This window comes from Pezoporus flaviventris, unplaced genomic scaffold (assembly GCF_033815535.1).
Source record: "Pezoporus flaviventris isolate CSIRO_AGI_PZ_B2104156 unplaced genomic scaffold, CSIRO_AGI_Pfla_v1 ptg000007l, whole genome shotgun sequence".
Classification (NCBI taxonomy): Eukaryota; Metazoa; Chordata; class Aves; order Psittaciformes; family Psittacidae; genus Pezoporus; species Pezoporus flaviventris.
The window spans coordinates 42,861,808-42,885,984 of record NW_026892555.1 but is presented as its reverse complement, the minus strand read 5'-3'; the positions used below and the strand labels follow the sequence as shown (position 1 = coordinate 42,885,984).

Below are 24,177 nucleotides of genomic sequence, written 5' to 3'. Positions count from 1 at the left end.
AAGATAGGTCTTTCTCTTTGCAGTTGCTTTTAGAAAAGGGTGAAGGAGGAATTTCTGCTTCCTTCCTGCGTGTGGATTTTCTTGATCTTTTTAACAGAGTACACTTTCTTCTTTAACCACTGGTAGCTGATGGTTGTTCTGAGTTCTACCAGGCCTTGAGAGGCCTATTAAAATTGGATGAAGTAGTGGCAATCACAGATCAGAGTATCTTTATTTCAATTGTTACCATCTAAATAGCTTGTTTAAAAGTTAGCAGACTGTTCCATATTGAACGGCTGCTTGCATATTAAACCCAGTATTCTGAATCTTAAATGAATGTTAAATTCACTGTTAAGCTGTTACTTGAACTGATCTTAAAAACAATATTTAACATGTTAGTTTAATAGCGACAGTGATAGTGTATTTCTGTTAGTTTCTTATCTATATAAAAAGCCTGAAAATAACAAAGTAAAAACCATGCTAGCAGTGGTGGTGTTAACTTCAGAAGCTATTAGTAACAAAGGTGCTGATTGTCTGCTCAGTCCCTACCATCCTGATGTTGACTCTAAGCTTTCATGGCTAGCCATTATGGTGTGGTTTTAAGAATAAAAGGGCACTCCCAGTTTCTCAAACTTTGTTCCTAGCGCTCAATTCAATCCAAGCACTTAGCGTGTGCCAAGAAAACGACCTTTGCTAAGTGTTACAGTGAATGCAACGCTGTACAGTTCATGCAATTAGCTGTGCTGTCTGGGAGCCTGTAGGAAGAACTGAACAGTGAGGGAGGACAGGCTGATTTGATCTGTAGTTCGGAAGTGCCCATACAGGAGTGTGTAGAAGGCCCGTATATACTTACGTGTTACTGAGTCAAGTTTCATGCTGGTGGGGTTTTTTTCACACATTTTACCTAAGTTGCCCCAGCATACCTCACTATGGGCAGAGTTAACCCCTGTGGTCTTTGTGTTTTCTGCAGAACTGTCTATTAAGCTTCAAATGGTTACCTCTGCAAATTGTCAGTGCAGACCTCAGATCCCACGGAAGAGTTCCTGCTCTCCTTCATTGAGAGAGGAAGTTGAGGTGCAAGGCTGAGGTATCAGAACTGGCACCAAAGCTAGCCAGTTAAGTGTTAGCTACACAGTGTCACTAGAGAAATAGGTGTGCAGTCCCCATCAAACCCTTTCTTTACAAGAATAATGGTGCTATTTAGGCTATTTGATCATTTCTGATCAAATAGTCATACATTCATCTCATACTTGGATTGCTACTAGCAGACTTCCTGAACTCCACTAGTCTTGGGAACATTGTTTACTCTTTTCATGAATGATTTTGGTTCAGCTGTTTGAAACTGTCGATGAGATGACCTTGGATGTGCCCATCTTTTCTCTTTGTAATGTCTTGTAACAGGAAGACGTGACTAGTGTAGAATAACAGAACGTAAAATCCAGCAGCATGTGTTTCCAGTCTGTGTACTTGGGGGCTGATGATAGAAGCTACTATGAATTACTTGCTTGCAGGAAGGACCTTAACTAACTAGATGAATCTTCTTACGATGATGTGGCTATGAAAATTTTCAGCACAGAGTGCTGTTTCACAAGGTCTTGGTGAAACATTGTCCCAGTGTTTCAGTTTGAAACTGTTTGGCTATGTTCAAGGGGGACTGCTGGCATGAGCAGGAAGTGAAGGTCTGAGTTGATAAGATACTCAGAGGATTAATTTGGTTGCTCTGTACTACCTGGGCATTGGGACAGACTGACTGCTTTTCCTAACACATTATGAAATCAACTCTGGGGAAGAAAAAGCCATTAGAGCTGAAGGATAATATTGGCAGAAGAACAAATGGGTTTAAGCTAAGAGGGAATGTTCCTAACAGTTTAGAGGAATCGGGCTCCACAGCAGCTTTCCAACCAGATGGTTGTGGGTGCAAGTCTCAGTTAATTTCAGGATAGAAGTTGGTGAATTGATAAAAAAGATTGCCTGGTATTCATTCTGTGATCGCTGGAAACAGAATTAGTGATCCAGAAGGCCCCTGAACCAGTGAGAAATCAGTATTTGAGGTAGTAGAACTGCTGCATCTTCTAGAAGATATCTGAAAATTAAATACTCGTTTAGGCAGTCTAATCATCCTGCAGCAGCAAAAAGCTGACAGATATATGTCAGATCACTATATTTGTGCAGCACTACGTGACAAATCCCAGGTCTCTGATCCTGACTGTATATCTGCAGGCTATGTCTTACTCTTTTTTTCCTACCTTATTAGCATTAAGCAGAATACTGTAGATTTGTATGTTCTTTAAATTCAGTGACAGCCAGAGAAATATGTTCATATATTCCAAGAGGACACTGAGGAGGTTATATAGCATCAACCAATAAAAATTAAATCTCCCATCTCAGTACATAAGAGAAGGTTGTGCAGTGCTGCAGCTTTTCTTTCTCTTACACAGGAAGTGTAAATTTGTTGTATCCAGAAAACAGCGATCAAAATGCCAAAACTGTTTTTTGTCCTTTTTTTTCCTAGTTGGGGAATGGCGGTCAACGTGTACTCTACCTCTATAACCCAAGAGACTATGAGCAGACATGACATCATCGCATGGGTTAATGATATATTAGCTTTAAACTACACAAAAGTTGAGCAACTCTGTTCAGGTAAGAAAGTGTGGTATGCTCTACAAATGTTTATTTTAAAACCACTCTAAAATTCCGATTTGTTGAAAATAGATAACTTTAAGCTTTGACATAAACCAGTTACTCTGAGAAAAGAGGCTAATATACGTGCAAAGGAAGTGTTTTTGTGTTCATGTTAATCATGGAAGGATAAGGTGCCTTGAGAAAGCATAACAATGCAGAGGTGAATGGGACGGATGTAGCAGAAGATACGCAGAAGCAATAAAAAGGTTGACTAAGCAAGAAAATAATACATTGATAAGCTATTGTGTTTTCAAGCTATTGGGTGGGCATAGCTGAAAAAGAGACAAACAGAGAACCGACACCCCAGCTGAACCAAATTCTCCGGCACCTTTTCCTTCCTGGTGAGGGTACTCAAATCCCTGCTGATGTTTGCAGAAAAAGAGCACAAGTGTGACTATGAAGAACATGAATTTGAGGAAAAGAGCCTCTAGCTGCTGCAAGGGCTTTAAGAGTTTGTCAAGAAAATCTTCCTGTTTCTCTGTAAGTGTAACTGAACTCTTGTTGTAAGTAACTTTGGTAATGAGCCTTGAAAAAAAAGAGTAATGGTTTGAATACTTTGGACATTTTGGTTAATCAGAGTGGCAGCTACAAGATACGTGTTAAACAACTGGTCTGTAACTAGATGATGAGTAGAAATGACACAGACAAAAGCTGATGTCTCACTGAAAATACAGATGCCCCTGGGGAGTGATTCTTTCTGATTTCCTACTGTGATTTTTAAATTTGAAGATGTTTGTGCTGGAGGAGATCTAACTTAGATTGCTATTTCCAGACAACTGACGTGCTGGGAATATCTTACTTCAGAAGACAATGCTCTGAGTGCATAGAACTGAAGCCACATTACCAGATTTCAGCCATTTACTGATCCAGCTGAAATGCATTAGTGGGGTCTTACATTCATATATTTGAATTTACCTGCCATTATAGGTAATTTTTCTGAGATGTTCCCCTGAAAGGTACAGAAAAATCTTTGGAGTATGATAGCTTCATAGCTTACACCTCAAAACTTAAAAAACAATTGTTAGCTGCAGAAGCAGGTTTGCATGCTTGCAAGTTTGCATGCTTGCAGGCTTGCACAATGACTATAAAATTGAAGTTGAGAAAGGGTAGGTTAAAGTGCATGTCAGTAACTGATATAAAATAAGTAATTAAAGGCATAGAACACAAGAAATAACCTTTTTAAGAGTTACTGAACTTGAAATGTTATAGTTAGCTGCTGTTACATTTACGTGCCCGGAAGTTAGCCTAAGTATTTTACTGAGTTATACATTAAGAAAGCATTCATGTGGGGATGTGTGTGCACATATGTAAATATAGATGTAGCTATATATAGAGACATATGGGTATACACGTGCACACAGGCTTATCAGGCTATAGAAAGATGCAAGAAAATGGACATTTTCATCCCAAAATACCCAACTTTTACCATTGTTTGAAACAGGAAGTATACTAGACCAGTTATTGACTTGTTCCTGTATAGCTATTTATATGCTCATAAATAGTTGAAAGGAAGCTTTTGAAGTGAATTCTCCACTCAGTTAAATGTGTGTGGGCTTGCAAAAAAAAAAAAAAAAACCATGAAAAGAAAAGACCAAAAAACATCCAAATCTTTCCCAAAACAGGGAGGGGAGAAGTGATCTAAGAAGATTTAGATTATGCAGAGTACAATGAGTTAAAGATATTTAAGAAAATAGATTGAGAGACTTCTGCCGGATGGGGCAGGCAGAAGAAAAGTATGGAAATTGTCACTAAGCCACTGTCCCATTTCATTACATAGTTTGTTATACAACTTTTTCTGTGACATCCAGTGAGGATTTTGGGACGCACCACAAGGGAAAAACTGAAAAAGGGTCGTCTCATTTCAGCTCTTCCTCCATTAAATCTTTTCTTCCTTTAGAGCTTCCTGGACTGTATTGACTGCTATTGTTACCTGATGCTTTTACAGGTCAAAGCTGTAAACTTGCATTTTGCCATTTGGTTTGATGAGCTTGATTCTTACATGTTATTAGGTTTGTGTTATTGTTCATTACAATCTTGGATGGGGGTTAATAGTTCCTTACCTGAAGGAGCATTTTAGTACCCTATAGTCCAAGGGAATTTGTTCTCTGAGCAGGTGAATCTAAGAACTGCTAGATTATTGCAGACACTAGACCACGGTAGTCTTATGGACTAGGTCCTTTTTATTTGAGACTGATTAGTCAGTTTCTCACATGTAAGACATGCACATGTAGGGATTGAAGATAGATGAACAAGAAGCTTTGGGAATCTTTCTGTATTTCATATATATATATATAGTTTACCATGTAAACTCAAAGTACTTTCTTTAATGTACATACAATACAGTTTACAGGACGGAAACTATGGGGACAGTAGCACAAATGACCAACTGACAGGAAGAGCACCGGCAAGCATGATATGGACTGTAGTTTGAGAATGACCAACGTAATTCATTCTGGCATTCCTTTGGCTGATGTTCATTGAAGCATTGGCAGCTTTCATGCAACTTAATGTTAGTTTCCATAAAATATGAGCATTTCCCCAGGAATTCAAAGAGAATGAATATGTGGGAAATGCTTTACAACCATGAAGCACTTCACAGCATTAGCAGGGAGCTACAGAGCCACTGTAACTGAATTTTTATAACCTACTGTAAAATCATATAGACCTTTTCTTCTTTTTTTAGAAAAGGGCATGAAGATTTGTCATGCTGTTACATTACTATTCAGTTCTTGTTCATTTATATTAATAAGGAGCAATCAGAAGGCCAGAAAAAGCTTAGTGCAAGACCAGAAAAAGCAAGGGAGGGAAAAGGGAGAGGTTAAGTCTGAATGAAAAGCTGGAAGGCATTATTTTTAGGAGGCGTGAGCTACCTAGATGTGGCATACACTTGTGTTCAGCACCTGCATATGAGACCTCATGGGTGCCCGTGTTTTGCAGCCAACCTAGCAATAATTCTGAACATTCCGAGCTTAAGCAAGAAGGAATAATGTGAGATTCTGCCTTTTAATAAAGGCTTTATTCAGCACGTACCTAAAGCTCACCATGACAATTCATAATGACAGAAAAAACAATCAGACCTTTCTCTCATTGTGGAGAAGAAGCTTTGATAATGCATATGCTGTAGCAATACCAGCCTATTCCCCAGTTGCCAGTTACAGGAACAGAGCTGCTAGGATGAGGAGCAGCAAAAGAAGAGGCTGGCTTAGTCATAAAGTATTTGCATTCTTTGGGAGTCTTAGATGTGTTTTTGTCTCTGCTAAGTAGGCCGAGCAAAGTGCAGTGTCCCCTGAGCTTTCTGAATGCCTGCTGTAGTAGTGATGTGCCAAAAACCCCAGGTTATGGATGGATGCAGCCCTGGAAAGTCTAAATTTAGTCTTTAGCTCCTCTGGTAATTTAGTTTTGACAACTCGAGAGAAAATCTCTCTGAGCACCTCGAAGCAATGAAGTTCCCTTTGTTTTAGGTGAGTGTCATTTTGTCAGGTTTTGGTCTCTGGGTTTGACTACTTGCAAGGTTGTTAACCTGAATAGGAAATTTATAATCCATGGGTTTAATTGAAGGCATAGTGCATTGTCTTTTGATGGGCATTAGACTTGAGACCATTTAGTTTGATACATGAATGAAAAATAATAGGGAACAACTGAGTGGATTTAATGTAGTAGAATCCCATGTGCAACACCCATATGCCTGGGGAATAGAAGTTTCAAAGGAATTATGACACTGGTTGTTCTTTAGGAGTCATGCCATTTTTGCAACAAATATGCAGTGGCTTAAAAAGAATTCTGACTAAACAGCTTATAACTTAATTTTCTTTGCTAAGGCTGTTTTTCATCTATAGGGAATACCAAATGAACGTGTTACAGGGTTTTGTATGAGTGTCTGGCTGCTACATGAGAGTATATTCAAAATAAGAGTCGGGCAGGAGTCTATAGAGGGCTTGCATACGAATTAAAAAGAAATAGCATGATGTATGCAAGCTGAATAAATTATAAGCAAGGAAGCTAGAGTTGATAAATGTATATAGAGAGGAAAACAGAGCCTGAATTGAGGTGTAATTCCTTGCATAGCTATACTTTGAGGCTAAGGTGATACAGAATCTTTCCTCCCCTCCCCCTGCGTTTGAAAATTCTCAATAGAATTACAAACCTGCAAACTGTCTGGCCTCCAGTGCATACAGACCTTCTGTCTTGCAAGGATTAAGTGTAGGGTAGGTTTTTTCCTCTTTCCCCTTGCTTTCTATAAAAAAACGTATTATGAAGAGTGCATATGATTTGGCATTTTCAAACGTTAGACTGTGATACTTCCTGTGTAGATGCCCTGGGTGTTGCCACAGGGGATTTTTCATGTGGTGACTGCTGCAGCTAGTACCATATCTCAGTTGGCATTCCTTCTGTGAAAACGCATAGTCCCTTTATAGATACATTTTGTTGGTACTCTTACCACTCTGATCTTGGAGGAAGGCAGGCAGCGTGATGACAGGGCAGATGCTCTTTGCGTGACTTTGTGTTGCCTCTCCTGCTCGGGACTAGGGGGATAGCTCCCTTACAGCCTCCTGTGACCATCAGGGAGGAGGGTCATTCCTGGTTTGTGGAGGGTGTCCGAGGTGTTATGCTTCCAAGGATGATGCGCTGGGGCTGGGTGCCATGGATGTGGTCAGTGACCCCTAGACCTGGCAGCATTTGTTTGCAAGGTGACCACCTGCACCACCCAGCCTCCAGGCCCTCAGTGGCAGCAGCAAGTAGTGTGCAAGACATGGTGCATCCTGAGCAGCTCCTCTCTCCAGCACCCAGCAAAGATCTGTCTGAGCAGGGCTGAGGTGATTGGAGAAGAAGGGTACTGGCCAATCACAGAGATGGTGAGAAGGGCTACTTCGGCTTGTCATTTGTGTATAAGTACATGCAAATGGAGTGTATTTTGTGACTTAGCTGCTTAGAATTTGGTTTTTCATGTCTTAAAAGGTGTGTTTTAGTGTGAGGTGTCCCTGCCCATGGCAGGGGGGTTGGAACTTGATGATCTTAAGGTCCTTTCCAACCCTAACTATTCTATGATTCTATGTTGCTCAGTGCCTATATTAACCCATAATTTCCTTGCTAAAATCTGCATTATAGGGCCCTGTTGGAGCATTTGGTGCCGGCATGATTTCTGCACAACCCAGTGTGCTAGTGCCTGCAAAGCTGAAGCTTGTTTCAACATCAGTGGTTTTGGGTGTTTTCCAGTTTGCAGTCTTGCAAAGGCTGGGTCTCTAGAGCAACTTGGAAACATGATTAAAATATGGCTTGATCCCATTTGCACTCTGTAACCAAGCCATGTTTCAAGGAACTGGCATGTTGTCCTGAGGTCATGCAACACAGAGAATACTCAGTGTCAATATCGCTCTAATGTCTTCCATATGATGTTTAGGATTAGAGGGATACAATGGATGTTAATGATTGGATTTAAGATCATTTCCAAAACTCTCTGAGGAAGCTTCTAAAGGAGTACCATGAGATTTTCAGCCACGGATATTTTTTAAATGTCATTCATTAAGAATTCAAGAAGAACAGAATTTAAACAAGGCTTTTGCTTTTTAAAAAATATTATTTAATTGCTCGTAACACTCACTTGAAGTCAGCTTGTTGATCTCCCTCCTTTCTTAAGAGCTTCTTAGATTTTGTGTGGTACTTTTTTCTAGGCATGATGAGCTACACAGCTATTTTAATTTAAATGGGAACTGTGTTTTCTGAAATTGTTCTGATCTTCCCATTTAAAAATTAATGAAATCCAAAATAAATTATTGCTAAAATTTAAGTATTAAAAACTCTGCTGTGTATAATTTATGAGCAGCTTAACTATTTACATATTTAAGAAAAAGAATACAAGTTAACACAGTGAAGCCTCCCTCCAACATGCATTATTTCAAATGATCAGTGAGTATTCTGGGTTATACAGAAACATAAACGCCACATAAATGCCACACCTGTGTAGAGTAAGATTTTCTGAAGTAGACATCATTTAGATGCATGTGTATCTGACTGTTGATAGATAGAGATACATAGTTCTTGTAGGCTATTTTTGGGGGTGGCAACATTGCTTTCAGAAGTTCCCATCGGTATGCAGGCACCGAGTCTGCCCTCGCTGAGGCAGCTCATGCATTTATGTGCAGGGCTGTACTCTAACCTGCATCAGTTTTACTCTTATGTCTTTAAGTGCCCTCCCAAGGGTGTTGCTGGGAGGGTGAAGCTAAGGCTGGAGTGGCTTCACTGATGCACAGCCCCATAAATGCTTGCTTCTTGACAGCTAGTCAGGAGGTAAATTGATGTGGGCTTGAACACTCACTAGGAAATAGGCTGAAACTTCTTAATCTGTTAGGGTTTTGTTTTGTTTTGTTTTTTTTTAATTGGAGGAGTAGAATTGTGTTGACCCATGTCCTCGGTCACAGAGGCGCTGCTGAAATGCAAATAGGAATTTGAAGACTGTGGTCTCCAATGGAGTGCTCAACATGGCTTGTGTTGTTTCTTAAACGTGTGGCTATACATAACACAACTTTATGCTTACAGACATGCCCATCTTTTTGTTTGTTTGCTTTTAAACACAACCATAAACACCATAACAGAACACCCACATTTGAAATCGCAGTGAAAATCTATACTCTGATATCAAAGTCAAAAGCCTACTACTGTGTACCTACCTTAACATCACTCGCAAGGAAGCGATTCTAGGAAGCCTGAGGAAAAAGGCAAGCACAAGTGCTGCTGTGCTGTAAACAATGATTGCTGGCATTTGTGGATTTTCCCTTTTCTTACCAAAATTATTACATCACGCATGCTCCTTGAAAGTTACTGCCTTTCTTTTTGTTGCTGCTGTTGTCCCAGCAATAGAAATTCCGGGTGTGTGCATTTTCCCATTTGGGTTAGCAGCCGTAGTGAACTGAAGTGTCAATGACTAATACGTATACGGATCATCCTGTATTTTCCAAATGCATGGTCAGGCTGTTGCAGCTTTGGAGGGAATGAATACTTTGAAGTAATTTGTATCTAATGTGACTGGATATGTTTTTAGATTACCTGAAAAATCCCACTTGGGAAAGAGGCTGACTGTACCTTTTTGCTGTAATTAGAATGGTTTGTTTATCTGTTTGCTTTAATATTTTTCAAAGACTGAGTGTGAAAAGTCAGACTGAGGCCTGGTTAAAGGTTTAAACCTGAATTGAATGCTATTATATACTAAGCACGTTTCTAGTGTAGCACTTGGGTCTTTTTGCTGTGGCTTGGATATCAGAATTGAAATAAAGCAGCCCCCCCCCAACAGGCCCCATCTTTTCATGAGCCCTTTGTGTTCCTGGATTGGCTGGTGGTTTATGTGACTTTCTAGAATCTTGCTCCCACACACTGCAGGGATGACCGGGGAGGAGGCCGAGTCTTCCGACATTTGATGTGAAGGATTGACCTGATTCTATTGTAAGGGACATATCTTTATTTAGCAGTAATTGAGCTTATAGTATTTCTATGAAATACTTCATTAGCATACAAAGTACTAACTATAGTAAGTTTAAGGAAGTTAGTTTGCAAATAATACTTCCCTTTATATAAACATAAAAGCTATTTTTCTCCCCCCCCCCCCCCCCCCCAGGATGTAATCTTGCTCTGGGAGGCTTACTAAACAGTAAAAACTTGTAGCAAACAGGATTCGCTTGTCTTCATTGTTCTCTCCTTTAACATCCTGTTGCTTTAAATAGAAGCACAAGTATTTTTGATTATCAAGAAAACACTTGTCTGCATTTGTGGATCCATCAGCCTCCAGATGGAAGAGGAGGAAGGAAAACTGAAAATCTGTGATGCAGTGTGCACATGCTTCAGAGCAAAATAAGCATGGACAGTCTGGGAAGAAAACATTAGAACTGTAGAACCATAGAATAGTTAAGGTTGGAAAGGACATTAAGATCATCTAGTTCCAACCCGCCTGCCTTGGGCAGGGACACCTCACACTAAACCGTGTCACCCAAGGCTCTGTCCAACCTAGCCTGGAACACTGCCAGGGATGGAGCATTCACAACTTCCCTGGGCAACCTATTCCAGTGCCTCACCACCCTTACAGCAAAGAATTTCCTCCTTATATCCAATCCAAACTTCCCCTGTTTAAGTTTTAACCCATTACCCCTTGTTCTGTCACTACACTCCCTAGTGAAGAGTCCCTCTCCAGCATCCTTATAGGCCCCTTTCAGATACTGGAAGGCTGCTATGAGGTCTCCATGCAGCCTTCTCTTCTCCAGGCTGAACAGCCTCAACTTCCTCAGCCTGTCTTCATACAGGAGGTGTTCCAGTTCCCTGATCATCCTCGTGGCCCTTTTCTGGATTTGTTCCAACAGTTCCATGTCCTTTTTATGTTGAGGATACCAGAACTGCACACAATACTCCAGGTGAGGTCTCACAAGAGCAGAGTAGAGGGGCAGGATCACCTCCTTCGACCTGCTGGTCACGCTGCTTTTGATGCAGCCCAGGATACGGTTGGCTTTCTGGGCTGCGAGCGCACACTGAAGCCGGCCCATGTTCATTTTCTCATCAACCAACACCCCCAAGTCCTTCTCTGCAGGGCTACTCTGAATTTCTTCTCTGCCCAACCTGTAGCTGTGCCTGGGATTGCTCCGACCCAGGTGTAGGACCTTGCATGTGGCATGGTTAAACTTCATAAGGTTGGCATCAGCCCACCTCACAAGCGTGTCAAGGTCCCTTTGGATGGCATTCCTTCCTCCAGCATGTGGACACAGCTTGGTGTCATCGGCAAACTTGCTGAGGGCGCGCTCAATCCCACTGTCCATGTCAGCGACAAAGATGTTAAACAAGACCGGTCCCAGCACCAATCCCTGAGGGACACCCCTCGTTACTGGTCTCCAGCCGGACATTGAGCCATTGGCCACAACTCTCTGCATGTAGGAAAGAAGGGAAAGTAGGGAAAAAAGAGTATAGGACAAAAGCTCGAATGAGTTCAGCATTGTTTACTGGAAGGGGGACAAGTGAAAGATTCTAACTGAAAATGCTGTAAAAATATTCTGATTATATAGATTTGGTAGAAATTTTCAGCTTTTCCTCTGCATGTGGTAAAACTCTTCAACTGTAAGAACTTTAAACAGCCACCTTTTCAATTCTGTTTGTACTTTTGTGACTTAATTCTGCCCCAGCATCCCTTTCCCTTTCCTGGCAGATGCCTGCCTGCCCGCCCACCATGGTGGGTGCAGTCCCCTCACTGGTGTTTGCTGCCTGCTGTGCCCTGAGCCTGGTGTGGGAAGCCCAGCAAACACCTCCAGACTCCATGATGCTGCTGCGATCTTACTGCTCAATAATCGAGACAAAAGTAGTGGCTGATGGGAGTGTAATCACACAGTCGAGTCTGCAGGTTTGGAGTCTGGCCTGTGGATGTCTTCTGTAATTAGTAGCTGCATTGATATTCTAGATCAAAATACAAAAGGACTTTTAGCCAGTGATTCTAAATCACTTGTTAGCTAATACAGGTGAAGAGGTTTTTAACATTGATCTGCAGTGCTACCAGCTGTAGTTTTCATCTTTCATTTGAGGAGATTCCAGATTATTTCAGTTTGTGTGTATCTTCATGAACATAAACATTTTTTGGTCATAAAACCAGATTTATTGAGAGCCGTTCTGAACAGGTAATAAGTTTTTAACTCCTGTATAGATTTGTTTAGGTTTTGGAGGGTCTTTTTAGTATTCAGGGTGTGTTTTTTGCAGAAAATGTAGGAAAGTTTTAAAATCATGAATAAAATGTAATGGCGTAAAAATCCTTTTTTGTTCATGTCAGTTATGCAAGAGGTATGTCACAAGCCATGATGTCAGTATCTCTACAGCCATTTTCTTCATGTTCTGTTAAAAATATTCCTTTCGTATGCACCTCCATTGTTTATTAAAGTGAATTAGTCTAAAGTGCTGTCCTGTATGCAGAGGTCTACATGTCTATATGCTGTGCCTGTGAGGTAAAGGTATCGCAATATTGCATCATTTAAGTAAGGCTATTCTTTCTGCAGCCTCCAGAAAATCTCAGCCGTGGGCAGTGTATAAAGTAGAGTCTGCATTCTGCTATGCTGATATTTAGCATGCAGATGCAATGTGACATATACAAGCTTTAGGGGGTAAAATCTTAAATTATAAATACTTATATAATATTAAAGTATGTGCATAATCCCTGTGTTCAATATCAGGTAGTCCCGGTTGACTGTTAATGATAGTTTTACTTCTGTTGCTGGGGTAAGCAGGTCTCTGTTTTGGGAGTTGGGAAGAGTTTCCTCTGTTTGTAGTTTACATTGTTTAGTTTAGTCCATGTTTATACGTTGCCTCTGTACTTCGGGAAGGAGTGTTTTTAATGAGTTGTGTTTGCCAAAGTAATAAAATCCTCCTGTTGGGGAAACAGCCTGGAAGCCAGCTTCGATGTTGTATCAGAGACCAGTTCATGCTGTCAGGTGGATGCAGTCCAGTGTTCTCTGCCCTTGAGTGTTGTGCAGACGCAGGACCACCTCCTGGCTGGCAAGCACACAGAAACAACTGCCAGCATGATGGGAAGGAAGCACAAGGAAATACTGTAACTAGAGTCTTAAACCTTGTAAGACTCTGTCTAAAGGCATGCAGAAGGAATTTGCATTACCAGCAGAAGAAGAAAATCGCATGTGAACACTTCGGGCTTCTAGTTTTCTAAAAGGATCTAGATGAAACACTGCGCAGCGTGTTTCCAAGGCCTCCAGGCAGTTATGTAGATATCAGAGTAAAGCTTATAATTGGAATATGGGGAGGATGAAAGGACAGAGTTAGGAACAAACTCAGTTTATAAAATTAAATGATTGCATAATAATCCTTTTGCATGAAATGAAATATCAATAAGTGCAGTCAAGCTATGCATGATCTGTATATCCGTGTTTTTAATTGTAATGTCATTTTCCTGTTGCCACATATTCACCAGCTCTCTCACTAAGGATGAGTTTTGAACAACTAATTGTGTGTTTATATGGCTTTCCATAAAAAGATGCAAATTTTTCATCTGAAGTTTGCAACTTGCCAGAAGGCTCCTTTTCCTTTAGGGAATATTTTGCTTTGACTGTTAATCATATCAAAACCATTGCAAACAGCTAAGCACAAGGTATCCTTGGGAAATCAGATTATTTCTTTTCTTAATAAGTTTTCCCCCACAAACCTAAGCATCATGAAGAGATTTTTTTTAAGAAATGGCAGTGGTTTTCAGCAGTAAAGCTTGAACTTGGTCATTAGCAAAACTTGTGTCAGCATTTTGAGAAGCTTTTTTGGACTCCACTCTTAAACTCTGCCTTCTCTTTTGGGGAAGTTATGAACTCTAGCCTTTCATATGATGGTTGAGTGAATACAGAGAATGAAAACTATCTCATGCGTAAAGTTGGTCATGTCAAAACACATGCATAACCATGGAGAAAAATGTCTTGAAGTTTAAGTTATTGTTGCCTCTCCTGTAAAACTGGGCAAGCCAGATATCTGCTTTGTTAACTTGGTTTCTGTATGAGCACTCAGCAGAATTGCTTTCTTAATAAAAACCATTGTTGTTGTTACTGGGCTGAGCTGTTAGGTAAGATTTGAACCCTTGTTTGTCAGAACTGATTTGCACTAAATGCACAGAAGTCATTTTTGTGAAAGCAAAGTTGAACTTTTTGTGAGTTACCAAGCGATCACTTCCCTGCCCTGTATGCTCAAGCTCAGGGGCTGTATGACCTGCAGCCCTCTGCTCCAGAAATGGACTTCACTGAATCTTTGCCTAGTATAAAGCATGTTGTAGAAATATCTCTTCTGAAGAACAACTGAAATTGTTTTTCCTCAAACATTTCCATCCTTAATTTCCAAATGCTTGAATATGTCAACAGTGAAGACATTTTTGCCAGTGACGATGACATGGTAACGTTGGAGGAAAGTCCCTGTATGCAAGAAAAGGCTGCATCTATTAGCTGTACTCAGTACAGAGTTTAGAATTTTTTTGCATATGCTTGCTGCTCTGTGCCAGATTAGGTACACAGGCACACACCCCCCTGCCTACTGCTGCGTAAATTCAGATAGCCCTCAAAGTTGAATTTAGAAACTTTATTGAGGCCTAAAGCTGGCAGCCCAGCTTCTGAAATCTATAGGTGGACTATGCTAAACTCTCCTTATTTAGATGTTTTTCTGAGGAGATGAAAATTAGTAAGGATGTTTGTTTCAGAGGAGTGGTAATTGGCTAGTATGTTTTAACAAGCTGGAGGTTTACAACTTATTTTGAAGTAATGGTTTGATATAATCTTAAATGATTGCCTTGGGCTTGATTGGCATTCACCTACAAGTGCCAGAAGAAAGATGATCTTGACTTGGTTGAATTCAGGGAGCTGTGAGGATTGAGCAAGCTTATTAAGAGATTTCCGTTTTGACTATGATCTTCTCACTGTATGGACAGTCCTGCTGTGTATAGGGACTCCAGTAACATCCATTTTAAATAGAAGAAAGATTTACTTTGCATTAGTCATGGTGGTTCTTCAGATGCTGCACAACAGTGTGTTATGCTTCCAGATTGAATGGAAAAAGCCCACATCAATGTGTCACACTGCTCAATGTACATTAGACAAGTAGATCTCGGGTGCATAGTGCTAGGTTAAATTACAGCAGGGACTTACTTATTCAGCACAGTTGCTTTCTGCTCATGCCTTTTGCTAATGACATTAAACGCCATTTGGTCTTAGCTGGGTGCATCTGGATTAACGTCAATGCATTCTCTTGTTATAGGAGCAGCTTACTGCCAGTTCATGGACATGTTGTTCCCAGGGTGCATTAGTTTGAAGAAAGTAAAGTTTCAAGCAAAGCTGGAGCATGAATACATTCACAACTTCAAACTTCTGCAAGCATCGTTTAAAAGAATGAATGTGGATAAGGTAGGCATCCTACAATCACCCATTGTATTTCAGTCATTACAAGTTTTGAAAGTTGTATAAACTGGGTAAAATAGAGGAAACAAACTTCAATACTTTAAGTCCATTGTTCAAATTTTGGATTGGGAACTACAGCTACAAGTTGTATGTGAAGTCAAGAATATGACCTTTTATCATCTGAAGATGGTATTTAGCCACAAAGGAAGAAATTTGGCATGCTCCATTTAAATACAAACTGAAAATTGAGTCCATGTGTCTGCTGAGGAATTGTGCAGCCTAACCTGTTGTATTTTAATATCAGAGACCCTTTTGATAAAATACCATGTGTTAGAAATTCCTTGCTATCAGTGAACTTTAATTTTAGATGCAGTAAAATTACCGATGACCTGAATTTCTAACAAACTAACTTGGAAATATTCTAATTATTCTGTGTTTCTTTTCTAAAACCAAGTTTAAGGAATTTAAATTTTCCAAGAGCTGGAATAATTTACCCAGTGATTCAGCTGGTTGGACAGCACATGCTATCTTGTAAAGTTAAGAAGCCTCTTAGAAAATGGCTTTTTCAACCATAAGGTATTGGCTTATGTTTGAATGAGAGTTTGATGGATTCACCAATATTAATTACTGTGTTGATCAAAATAAATAATGAAAGCTGTGTGATCATACTTTTATTTTTACACTGCCTGTGTCTGCTCTGGCATTTAGTGATGCCTTATTCTGAAATTTAAACAGTCTTAATAGAGAATCCTGTAAGCTTTTTACAAAGCACTGGAAAGCCCTCATTGTTTCCTGAAATGTTGTGAATGCTTCTATTTACAGGGTAATTTGCTAGTGAAAAATTGGAAAGCTTAATAAAGTTAACATAATGAAGTTAACATTGTCAGTTATTCTGCAGGGAGCAAACTTCCTATGCCTTCTCAATGTAGAAATAAGATACAAATGGAACAACCTGAAAGGGCATACAGAATGCTAGGTTAATCCTTGTAGGGGTATTGTAGACTTACAAAATGCTGTACAGTTGGCTTAACCTTGAGCAAAAGTTAGAATTGCAAGGGGTTTAGGTACCCTTTTTCCAGCTGAAAAATGAATGCATTCAGGAAGCATTAAGGTGCATCTAACTTGGCTCTTTAACCAGCTGCATGAATTAAGCAAAGCAAGGCAACCCTCCTTCTGCAGCTGTAGTCCCTGTCTACCCACAGTGGCTGAGGACCTTAAGTTTTGTAATATTGCCCAAAGACACCTTTTGGAGGTTTCATTTCTCTGAAGAATTTGCAGGATATGGAGTCATCCTCATAGAGTTTCTTTTGTTTTACTAAAACTTTATAGGCATTTTGGTCAGATTCTGCATGCCCACAAAGTGTTCTATGTATAGCTAGATACAGAATGGAAAAAAATTACAAGGTTAAAACCTCAGGGTTAGTTTGTATGATGAACACGTGCTACCAAAATGTAGGTTGGCTTGAACTTCAGCATATCTTGGAAAAGCTGCTGGGTTTTTGTAATTCAAATAATAGGAGACAGAGCAAGAAACTCCTGTCTGGATGTTTTGAAGAATTATTAGTTTTCAGTATGACAAACTGTAGCATGTCCATTAGAAACAAAAATCCCTGTTTAGCAGAATATAGTTTTACTCCCAGAACAGTTTCATTCATGTTGGCTGTCACTGCCACAGTGAAATAAGAAAAGAGTGACTCTGTGGAAGAGCTGTTTAAAGACTTACATTCACCCACTGTATGGCCATCTCTAAGGCAGGGTCTTTGTTTTATTTTGGTTTTCTTTCCTATTAAGAGCGCTTGCAAATCTACCATAATTCCCTTTCTTTTAGGAAGAAAACAATGATGGAGGAATATATACTGATATAGTTGGTAGATTTATTCAAACAAGTGGGTATATGTAATGTTTATACTTAAAAATGGCAGTGATACATTGTTAGAACCTTTATTCTGCTTTCCAGGTAATTCCTGTGGAAAAACTGGTCAAAGGGCGCTTCCAAGACAACTTAGATTTCATCCAATGGTTTAAGAAGTTCTTTGACGCTAACTACGATGGGAAGGAGTATGATCCTGTGGAAGCTCGACAAGGCCAAGATGCTCTTCCCCCACCAGATCCCGGTGAACAGATCTTCAACCTGCCCAAGAAGTCTCATCATGCAAACTCTCCAACTGCAGGTAACTTGCGTCCTAAAGAATTCCATTTCCGTCTCTGAAGACAATTACACACTGGGATCTATTTTACATAAATACTAGTTAAAAATTATTTCCTTATGTGCGTGGGCCATTCTTTTTGCCTTGGCTTAGGCTTAGCATCTGAGGTGGCAGAAGTTAACTTCTTGTGGTGTAATCATGTTTGGCCCAGCTGTAGTGAGCATAGGGTCTCCTCCACTAAACCCTTGATGTAAATGTTGTGGGTCCTAATGATATCTGATAGTGGAGACAAATGCATTTAATCTCCTTGTTGCTGGATGTGGCATGTGTAAGTGTATTCTAGATCATTAAATGGGAGTATGTTCTTCCCTCACACCTCTACCCTTACAGGAAATTACTAGCACAGGCTGATTTCTTTTTTATTATTTATGGTGGGCGAGATGCTTCCAATCTTAAGGGCTGAACAGAAGGAAAAACAAAAAAATTGATTTATTGATTTGTGGTTTTATACACTTATTGTTCAGGTATGCGAGCCCTCTGAAATGAAAAATATACAGCTATTGCTCTTTCTCAAAAACACCTCTCTCTTGCAAGTTTTTATTTTGGGTTTGTACTGGCTTTTGCTAGGTTAGAGTTAGCTTTCTTCACAGGTGATTGTATGGTGCTGCATTTCAGAGTTGTGACCAAAATAGTGTCGGTAAGACATGGATGTTTCAGTTACTGCTTACACAGAGTCAAGGCCTTTTCTGTCCCTCACACCACCCCACCAGTGAGAAGGCTGGAGGTGCACAAGAAGCTGGGAGGGGACGCAGCACAGACAGCTGATCCCAACTGACCAAAAGGGTATCCCGTACCATATAATGTGCTGGGGAAAGGAGGAGGAAGCAGAGGGGGATGTTGAAAGTGGCAGTGTCGGTCTTCCCAAGTAACCATTGCATGTGGTGGAGGCCTGCTTTCCTGGAGATGGCCTGCCTGGAAGTGATGAATTAATTCCTTATCTTGTTTCGCTTGTGTGTGTTACATCTTAAACTATCTTTATCCCAACAAGTGAATTTTCTCACATTTACCCTTCTCATTTTCTCTACCATCCTACCCGGGGACAAGTGGCTCTGGGGGCTCAGCTGTATGCTGGGGTTAAACCACAACAGGGTTTCTGGAGCAGGCCAAAGGGCTAAACCTGATCTTTGGTGTTTGTGTAACATGGGCATGACTGGTGAGTAAGTAGATGCCACTTTTTGATAACTGAGTTAAATGAACAGAAGAGCAGCTAACATTTTTCTAACAGAATGATCACCAAAGAATTGTTACTGGGGTTGATAGCCTGTATGTGTATAGGTTTGTGCATATAGGTGTGTGCAAGTGTGTTTCTGTATGCACACTTTATTCCTTGAATGGTTTGTCCTGGGTTTAACTTCATGCTAACCCATTCCCCAAGTAAGGATTAATTTTCTGTTCACTTAAATCTGTGACCTGTCCTCTCGTGGGCTCAGATATGCACCAGTGCTGGCAAAGGGAAGGGGCAGGTATAAGGCACTTGCAGATTTAGGCTGTCTTATGCTTTGGAATATCCAGATTTCAGCATTCTGCTCTGGTCGCTTCTGACGTCAAAGTGGGACATACTTGGCCAGCTGCCTTCAGCTCATTAGTGCTTCCAGGAAACTGAACACCTAATAGCAGGTCAGCGCTGGGCTGACCTGGGCTCTGGGCTTGTTTACATCTTTGTTTTGCACCATCTTGTGTTTCAACTTTTGAATTTCAAGGCCTGGCATGCTATAATTTCCCATGTGATGTCTTGCACTCCCTTTGAAAATAGGAAAACCCAAGTGCTAATGTCACAATTGAGAAATTGGGATAGACGCTTTTATTAATTACAGACTTTACCACGCTTGTTAATTCTTCTTGCACATGGTCTGTTTTTACCGAAGTCACAAATATGTCATCCAAATTAAAGCTGTAAACGTGACAATCCTGGAGAAGTAGAATAGCTACTGGAGTGGAACCAGCCAGCTGATACGGAAGATAAGGCAGTGATTTCACGTTGTGTTGCTGGTGTATGAAGAGCATGTCTCAAGACTTTCCCAGCAACTGAGATGTTGTGATGAGTTTTGTTAAGAACCTGTGGCTGTGAGACTTAGTATTTTTATGGAAAGGTTCCTTCAGTATTAAGTATTGTCCAGAAGTATGACAGGCAGGATGCTGGTTTAGTTTCCTTAGAGCTGAGGAGAGTGTGCACAGATGTTGTGATGCTAGGTGAAATGAGAGTTCTAGCTTTTGTTGCTGCTTCATTTTAGAGCAGAACTATTTCTGTTAGGTGTCATTCATAGGTTTATTCAATTTCTGGGTGCACACATTTTCATTTCACGGATGCATTTGTGCCACACCTCACAATATCATGTAGCCTGGTTGCTTGAAAGGATGGGAGCCCTTGATGGCTGCCTGTTGATAGAGGACATTCTGGAAGGAGTGCAGTATGCACCTGCAAGCTGTGTGTGCCTCATCTCCTGCCATTTGGGAGTAAATTGAAGATGATCAGGGGACTGGAGCACCTCCCGTATGAAGACAGGCTGAGAAAGTTGGAGCTGTTCAGCCTGGAGAAGAGAAGGCTGCATGGAGACCTCATAGCAGCCTTCCAGTATATGAAGGGGGCCTATAGGGATGCTGGGGAGGGACTCTTCATTAGGGACTGTAGTGATAGGACAAGGGGTAACAGGTTCAAACTTAAACAGGGGAAGTTTAGATTGGATATAAGGAAGAAGTTCTTTACTGTAAAGGTGTTGAGGCACTGGAATGGGTTGCCCAGGGAGGTTGTGAATGCTCCATCCCTGGCAGTGTTCAAGGCCAGGTTGGACAAAGCCTTCGGTGACATGGTTTAGTGTGAGGTGTCCCTGCCCATGGCAGGGGAGTTGGAACTAAATGATCTTAAGGTCCTTTCCAACCCTAACTATTCTATGATTCTATGTGGAAGCAAGTCCTGGGTAGTTGCGAAGTTGCCATGAAAGACATGCTTCTGTAGTTCTGTCTTGTGCACTTTCACAATTGCCTGGAAATGAAGGTGTATTCATTACTGTTGTTACACAAACCATAGCATGCTCATGTGAGCTAAGCAAGTTTAGTGATTTATTGAAGGGCAAAAAAAAAGTCTTGAGTTCTTCTGCAGCAAGGTAAGAATTCCCCACCCCATCAAGAGCTTTTTTCTTTGATGATGCAAGCTCAAAAGGGGAATACCTGAGGAAGTACCTCAGGTGGGATAGTTTAAACTGATATCTATGACTTTTATGTTGACTATACAGATGTCTTATGTTTAGTTTATACCTGACTTCTATGTTTACATTTTATTGTTCTACTTTCCTGGCTCTTTGGTGAAATGGCTGAGGTTTTGGGCATGGCTGTACTTCCACTGACTTTGTTGTGAAAGCAGTAAACATTGTGGGCAGCTCGATGCAATAACCTCTTATACCAGTGCAGCCAGTACTTGCCAGCTTCTATAGCAGTTTGACACAGTAGCTTTTCTCTCTTTTTGTACGTTTTCTTTTTCTGTGTCATTTTTAATGTGTGTGATTTGCTCTACATTAACAATGAGGCTCTGAAATCTTGTACTGCCTTGTTTCAGTTCATTAGCAGAACAAAAAGAAGCAATAGTGAAAGCAAATAAAGAACCCAGAAGATCTTTCAGGGTAATTCAAAAGTTTTCAAACAGTGTGCGGTAGACATAGCTCAATGTATGCATCTATTGTTAAGTGTCAGGAGCAAGCAGACATATGAGTACTCATTCACACTATGATCTTCGGTTTTAACAGATTTTTAAATATGCCTATTCTGAATTGATCAAGTATATAAATTTCTAAAGAAATAATTTGCTTAACTGTTAGTAATTTCAGGTGCATTTTAGGTGATTCCTGTTGTTCCACCGAGTAACTCTTCCAGTGCAGTTTGCCAGACTTTTGCTTCCAAGGATATAGGAGGTGCTGAGCTCTTTAATTATTCATAACTGCTTTATAGCACTCTGTTCTAACACTGTATTTTCAGAGGTAGACTAAGCTATGTCTTCCAGTTAACAAGAAAGTATCAAATCCTCAAGGACTGCTCTGAAAGCTTAACCAAAAATGTACTGGCATGAATTAGAATGAATTTTGGTATTTTAATCTGACAATAAAGCTGGACGAGACCCTTGGCTTCAGGTACCTGCTTTCCATACCTACACATAGCTACTTCTGCAAATGCACACTGTGGTCTTTATTTCACTTTTAGAGTTTCTTTTAAAGCAACCCAAACCTCAAGACATCTGAAAATGCACTGGGTTTTGTGTTCATTGGGGGGCAGACCAGCAGCCATGGCCCTACCCCTTCCAAAGGCGATCCAACTGAGGAGTCAGCACAGGTCAAGGATAATGCAGCTTGGAAATGGAAGCACAAATGGGTCCTTACAACTAATCTGCTGTGCCACTCTCGCACTGCCTCATCCCTTCCTTGAGAGATAGAGCCGATTTGTTGTCGAGCTGACAGGGGTACAGTGGGTGTATGGCTTTGGTGACACGGGTAAAAGGCTGCTTCTAGAAAAACTAGGAGCAGTGAGGATTTGCCAGGTAAATCCAGCTCCCAAATCTGGGGGAATGAGTGTGTTCTCATCCTTCGAGGAGCAGAGCCAGCAGCATAGACCACTGCTGCAGGCCTTCTGCCAGTAGCACCACAGCTGCTTTTAGATAGAACACCATCTGCTAGCCCTGAGCCAGCTTTCGATCTTCTACAGCCTCCACACTGCTCTAATGCAGTGGAAAACAGCCTGCAGATGCAGAGTGAAAATTGAGTCAAAATTATTGTAAGGGATTAAAATATTAGGGCACTGTTGTTTGTGCCAGCTCTAATGCTCCCCATGGGAAACAGCAGAAAAAGCTTCATTTGATCAAATTGAAAATGGTGATCAGGTTGTCAGGATTTTAGCTTAGTATGTCTTATGTAAGTGCTCCTGTATGTCAGAGCAAATCTCCATGGAAAGCTGTTCTGTGTAGGGGTGTGAGGTGTCAAGAACACAGAGGTAAAAGACAGCTTAGTAAAATTAATTATTTACACATAAGCTAAAAATTGTGAGAGGTTCTAAGATCTGAAGGCTGTTAGATGTTGTAGTTTGAAATATTCAGTGAGAGCAGGATGACTAAAGCAGAGCTGGAAAATACTGGAGGGTCACATGAGGGCTAAAAATACTCACGCTATGACAGGGAAAATAACCAGGGCAGAATGAACTATTTGTGCATGAATGCTTTATATATAATGTGCCACTGAAGAGCCAGTTGCACAAGAAAAATACTGATTTTCTTTAGTGAAATGGTATATCCTACTGTGGCAGATGTGCTGTAAATTAATTTTGAGGGATAAGAATACTCCACAAATCCAGTCTTTATTTCAACAGCTAGTGATCAGTTAGGACTCCTGGGAGCCTAGAGAATTCCTCCTAATGCTTTTCTTTACTTTCCATCAAAACATGATACGTTTTTCCTCACGTGGCAGGTAGCTGGTATTAGTGGTGGTAGCTTCTGTTTGTAGTGGTATGGTGCTCCAGGACATCATGGCAGAGATGGAGATGGGAAGAGCCTTAGGGCAGTGAACTGAAATCGCTTTTGTGCCTAGTTCATACGAGGCCAAGTAATTGTACTAGCCGATGGGAACAGCCTGTGCAGTGACAGTGCCTGGGAAGTAGAAAGGGGCTCAGCCTTCATACAGACACACCTCCTCTACCAGCATGAGGAGACTTCAGTTTTTAAACCCACTAGACCTGAGAATTTAGATCACAAAGAAATGCTGCTTGCAGTGCAGGAGCCAGGGTCATCTTCCTAGAAAGAATATTGTGTTTGAAAAAAAAAAACAGTGGTGGAAATTGCAGTCTTTTCAGGGTACTGTGGATGTGGTTTGAATGTGTTGCACGATCTTTCATATTGCAATGTTTCTTTGCATATTTCTTTCAGATTTTCTTTTTGAGGCTGCTTTCTCCTTGTAGCTCAGCAGGCAGTTGGACTTCAGAAAATGCATGTTTTCAAAAGCATTTCAAATTTTAAATTGCATTCTTCTGTTAAGCCTATGTGGAATGGTTTCATCAATTGAAGATGAATGTTTGCATGTTTACAGATGTTTCTAGAGAAAATAGGGGTTTCAGTTGAGAAAAATTAAAAGCTGCCATTATAATTTTGGTTATTTTCATAGAACCATAGAATAGTTAGGGTTGGAAAAGACCTTCAGATCATCAAGTTCTAACACCCCTGCCATGAGCAGGGACACCTCACACTAAACCATATCACCCAACGCTCTGTCCAGCGTGACCTTGAACACCACCAGGAATGGAGCCTTCACAACTTCCCTGGGCAACCCATTCCAGTGCCTCACCACCCTTACAGAAAAGAATTTCCTCCTTATATCCAATCTAAACTTTCCCTGTTTAAGATTGAACCCGTTACCCCTTGTCCTGTCACTACAGTCTCTAATGAAGAGTCCCTC

At 40.7% G+C, this 24,177-nt stretch overlaps 1 protein-coding gene across 4 annotated transcripts in view; it reads left to right on the top strand.

The window, feature by feature from the left end:
- The window catches only part of MAPRE2 (microtubule associated protein RP/EB family member 2), a 102,986-nt gene that overhangs the window by 61,069 nt on the left and 17,740 nt on the right, over positions 1 to 24,177 (top strand). For 3 of the 4 annotated variants that reach the window (XM_061448560.1, XM_061448558.1, XM_061448559.1), the window contains 3 exons: positions 2,492 to 2,619; positions 15,409 to 15,554; positions 17,506 to 17,719. In XM_061448560.1, coding sequence (XP_061304544.1) covers positions 2,499 to 2,619; positions 15,409 to 15,554; positions 17,506 to 17,719 — 481 coding nt within the window. In that variant the 5' untranslated portion in view covers positions 2,492 to 2,498. The remainder of the gene's footprint in view (positions 1 to 2,491; positions 2,620 to 15,408; positions 15,555 to 17,505; positions 17,720 to 24,177) is intronic. The other variant, XM_061448561.1, reaches the window with a different exon arrangement.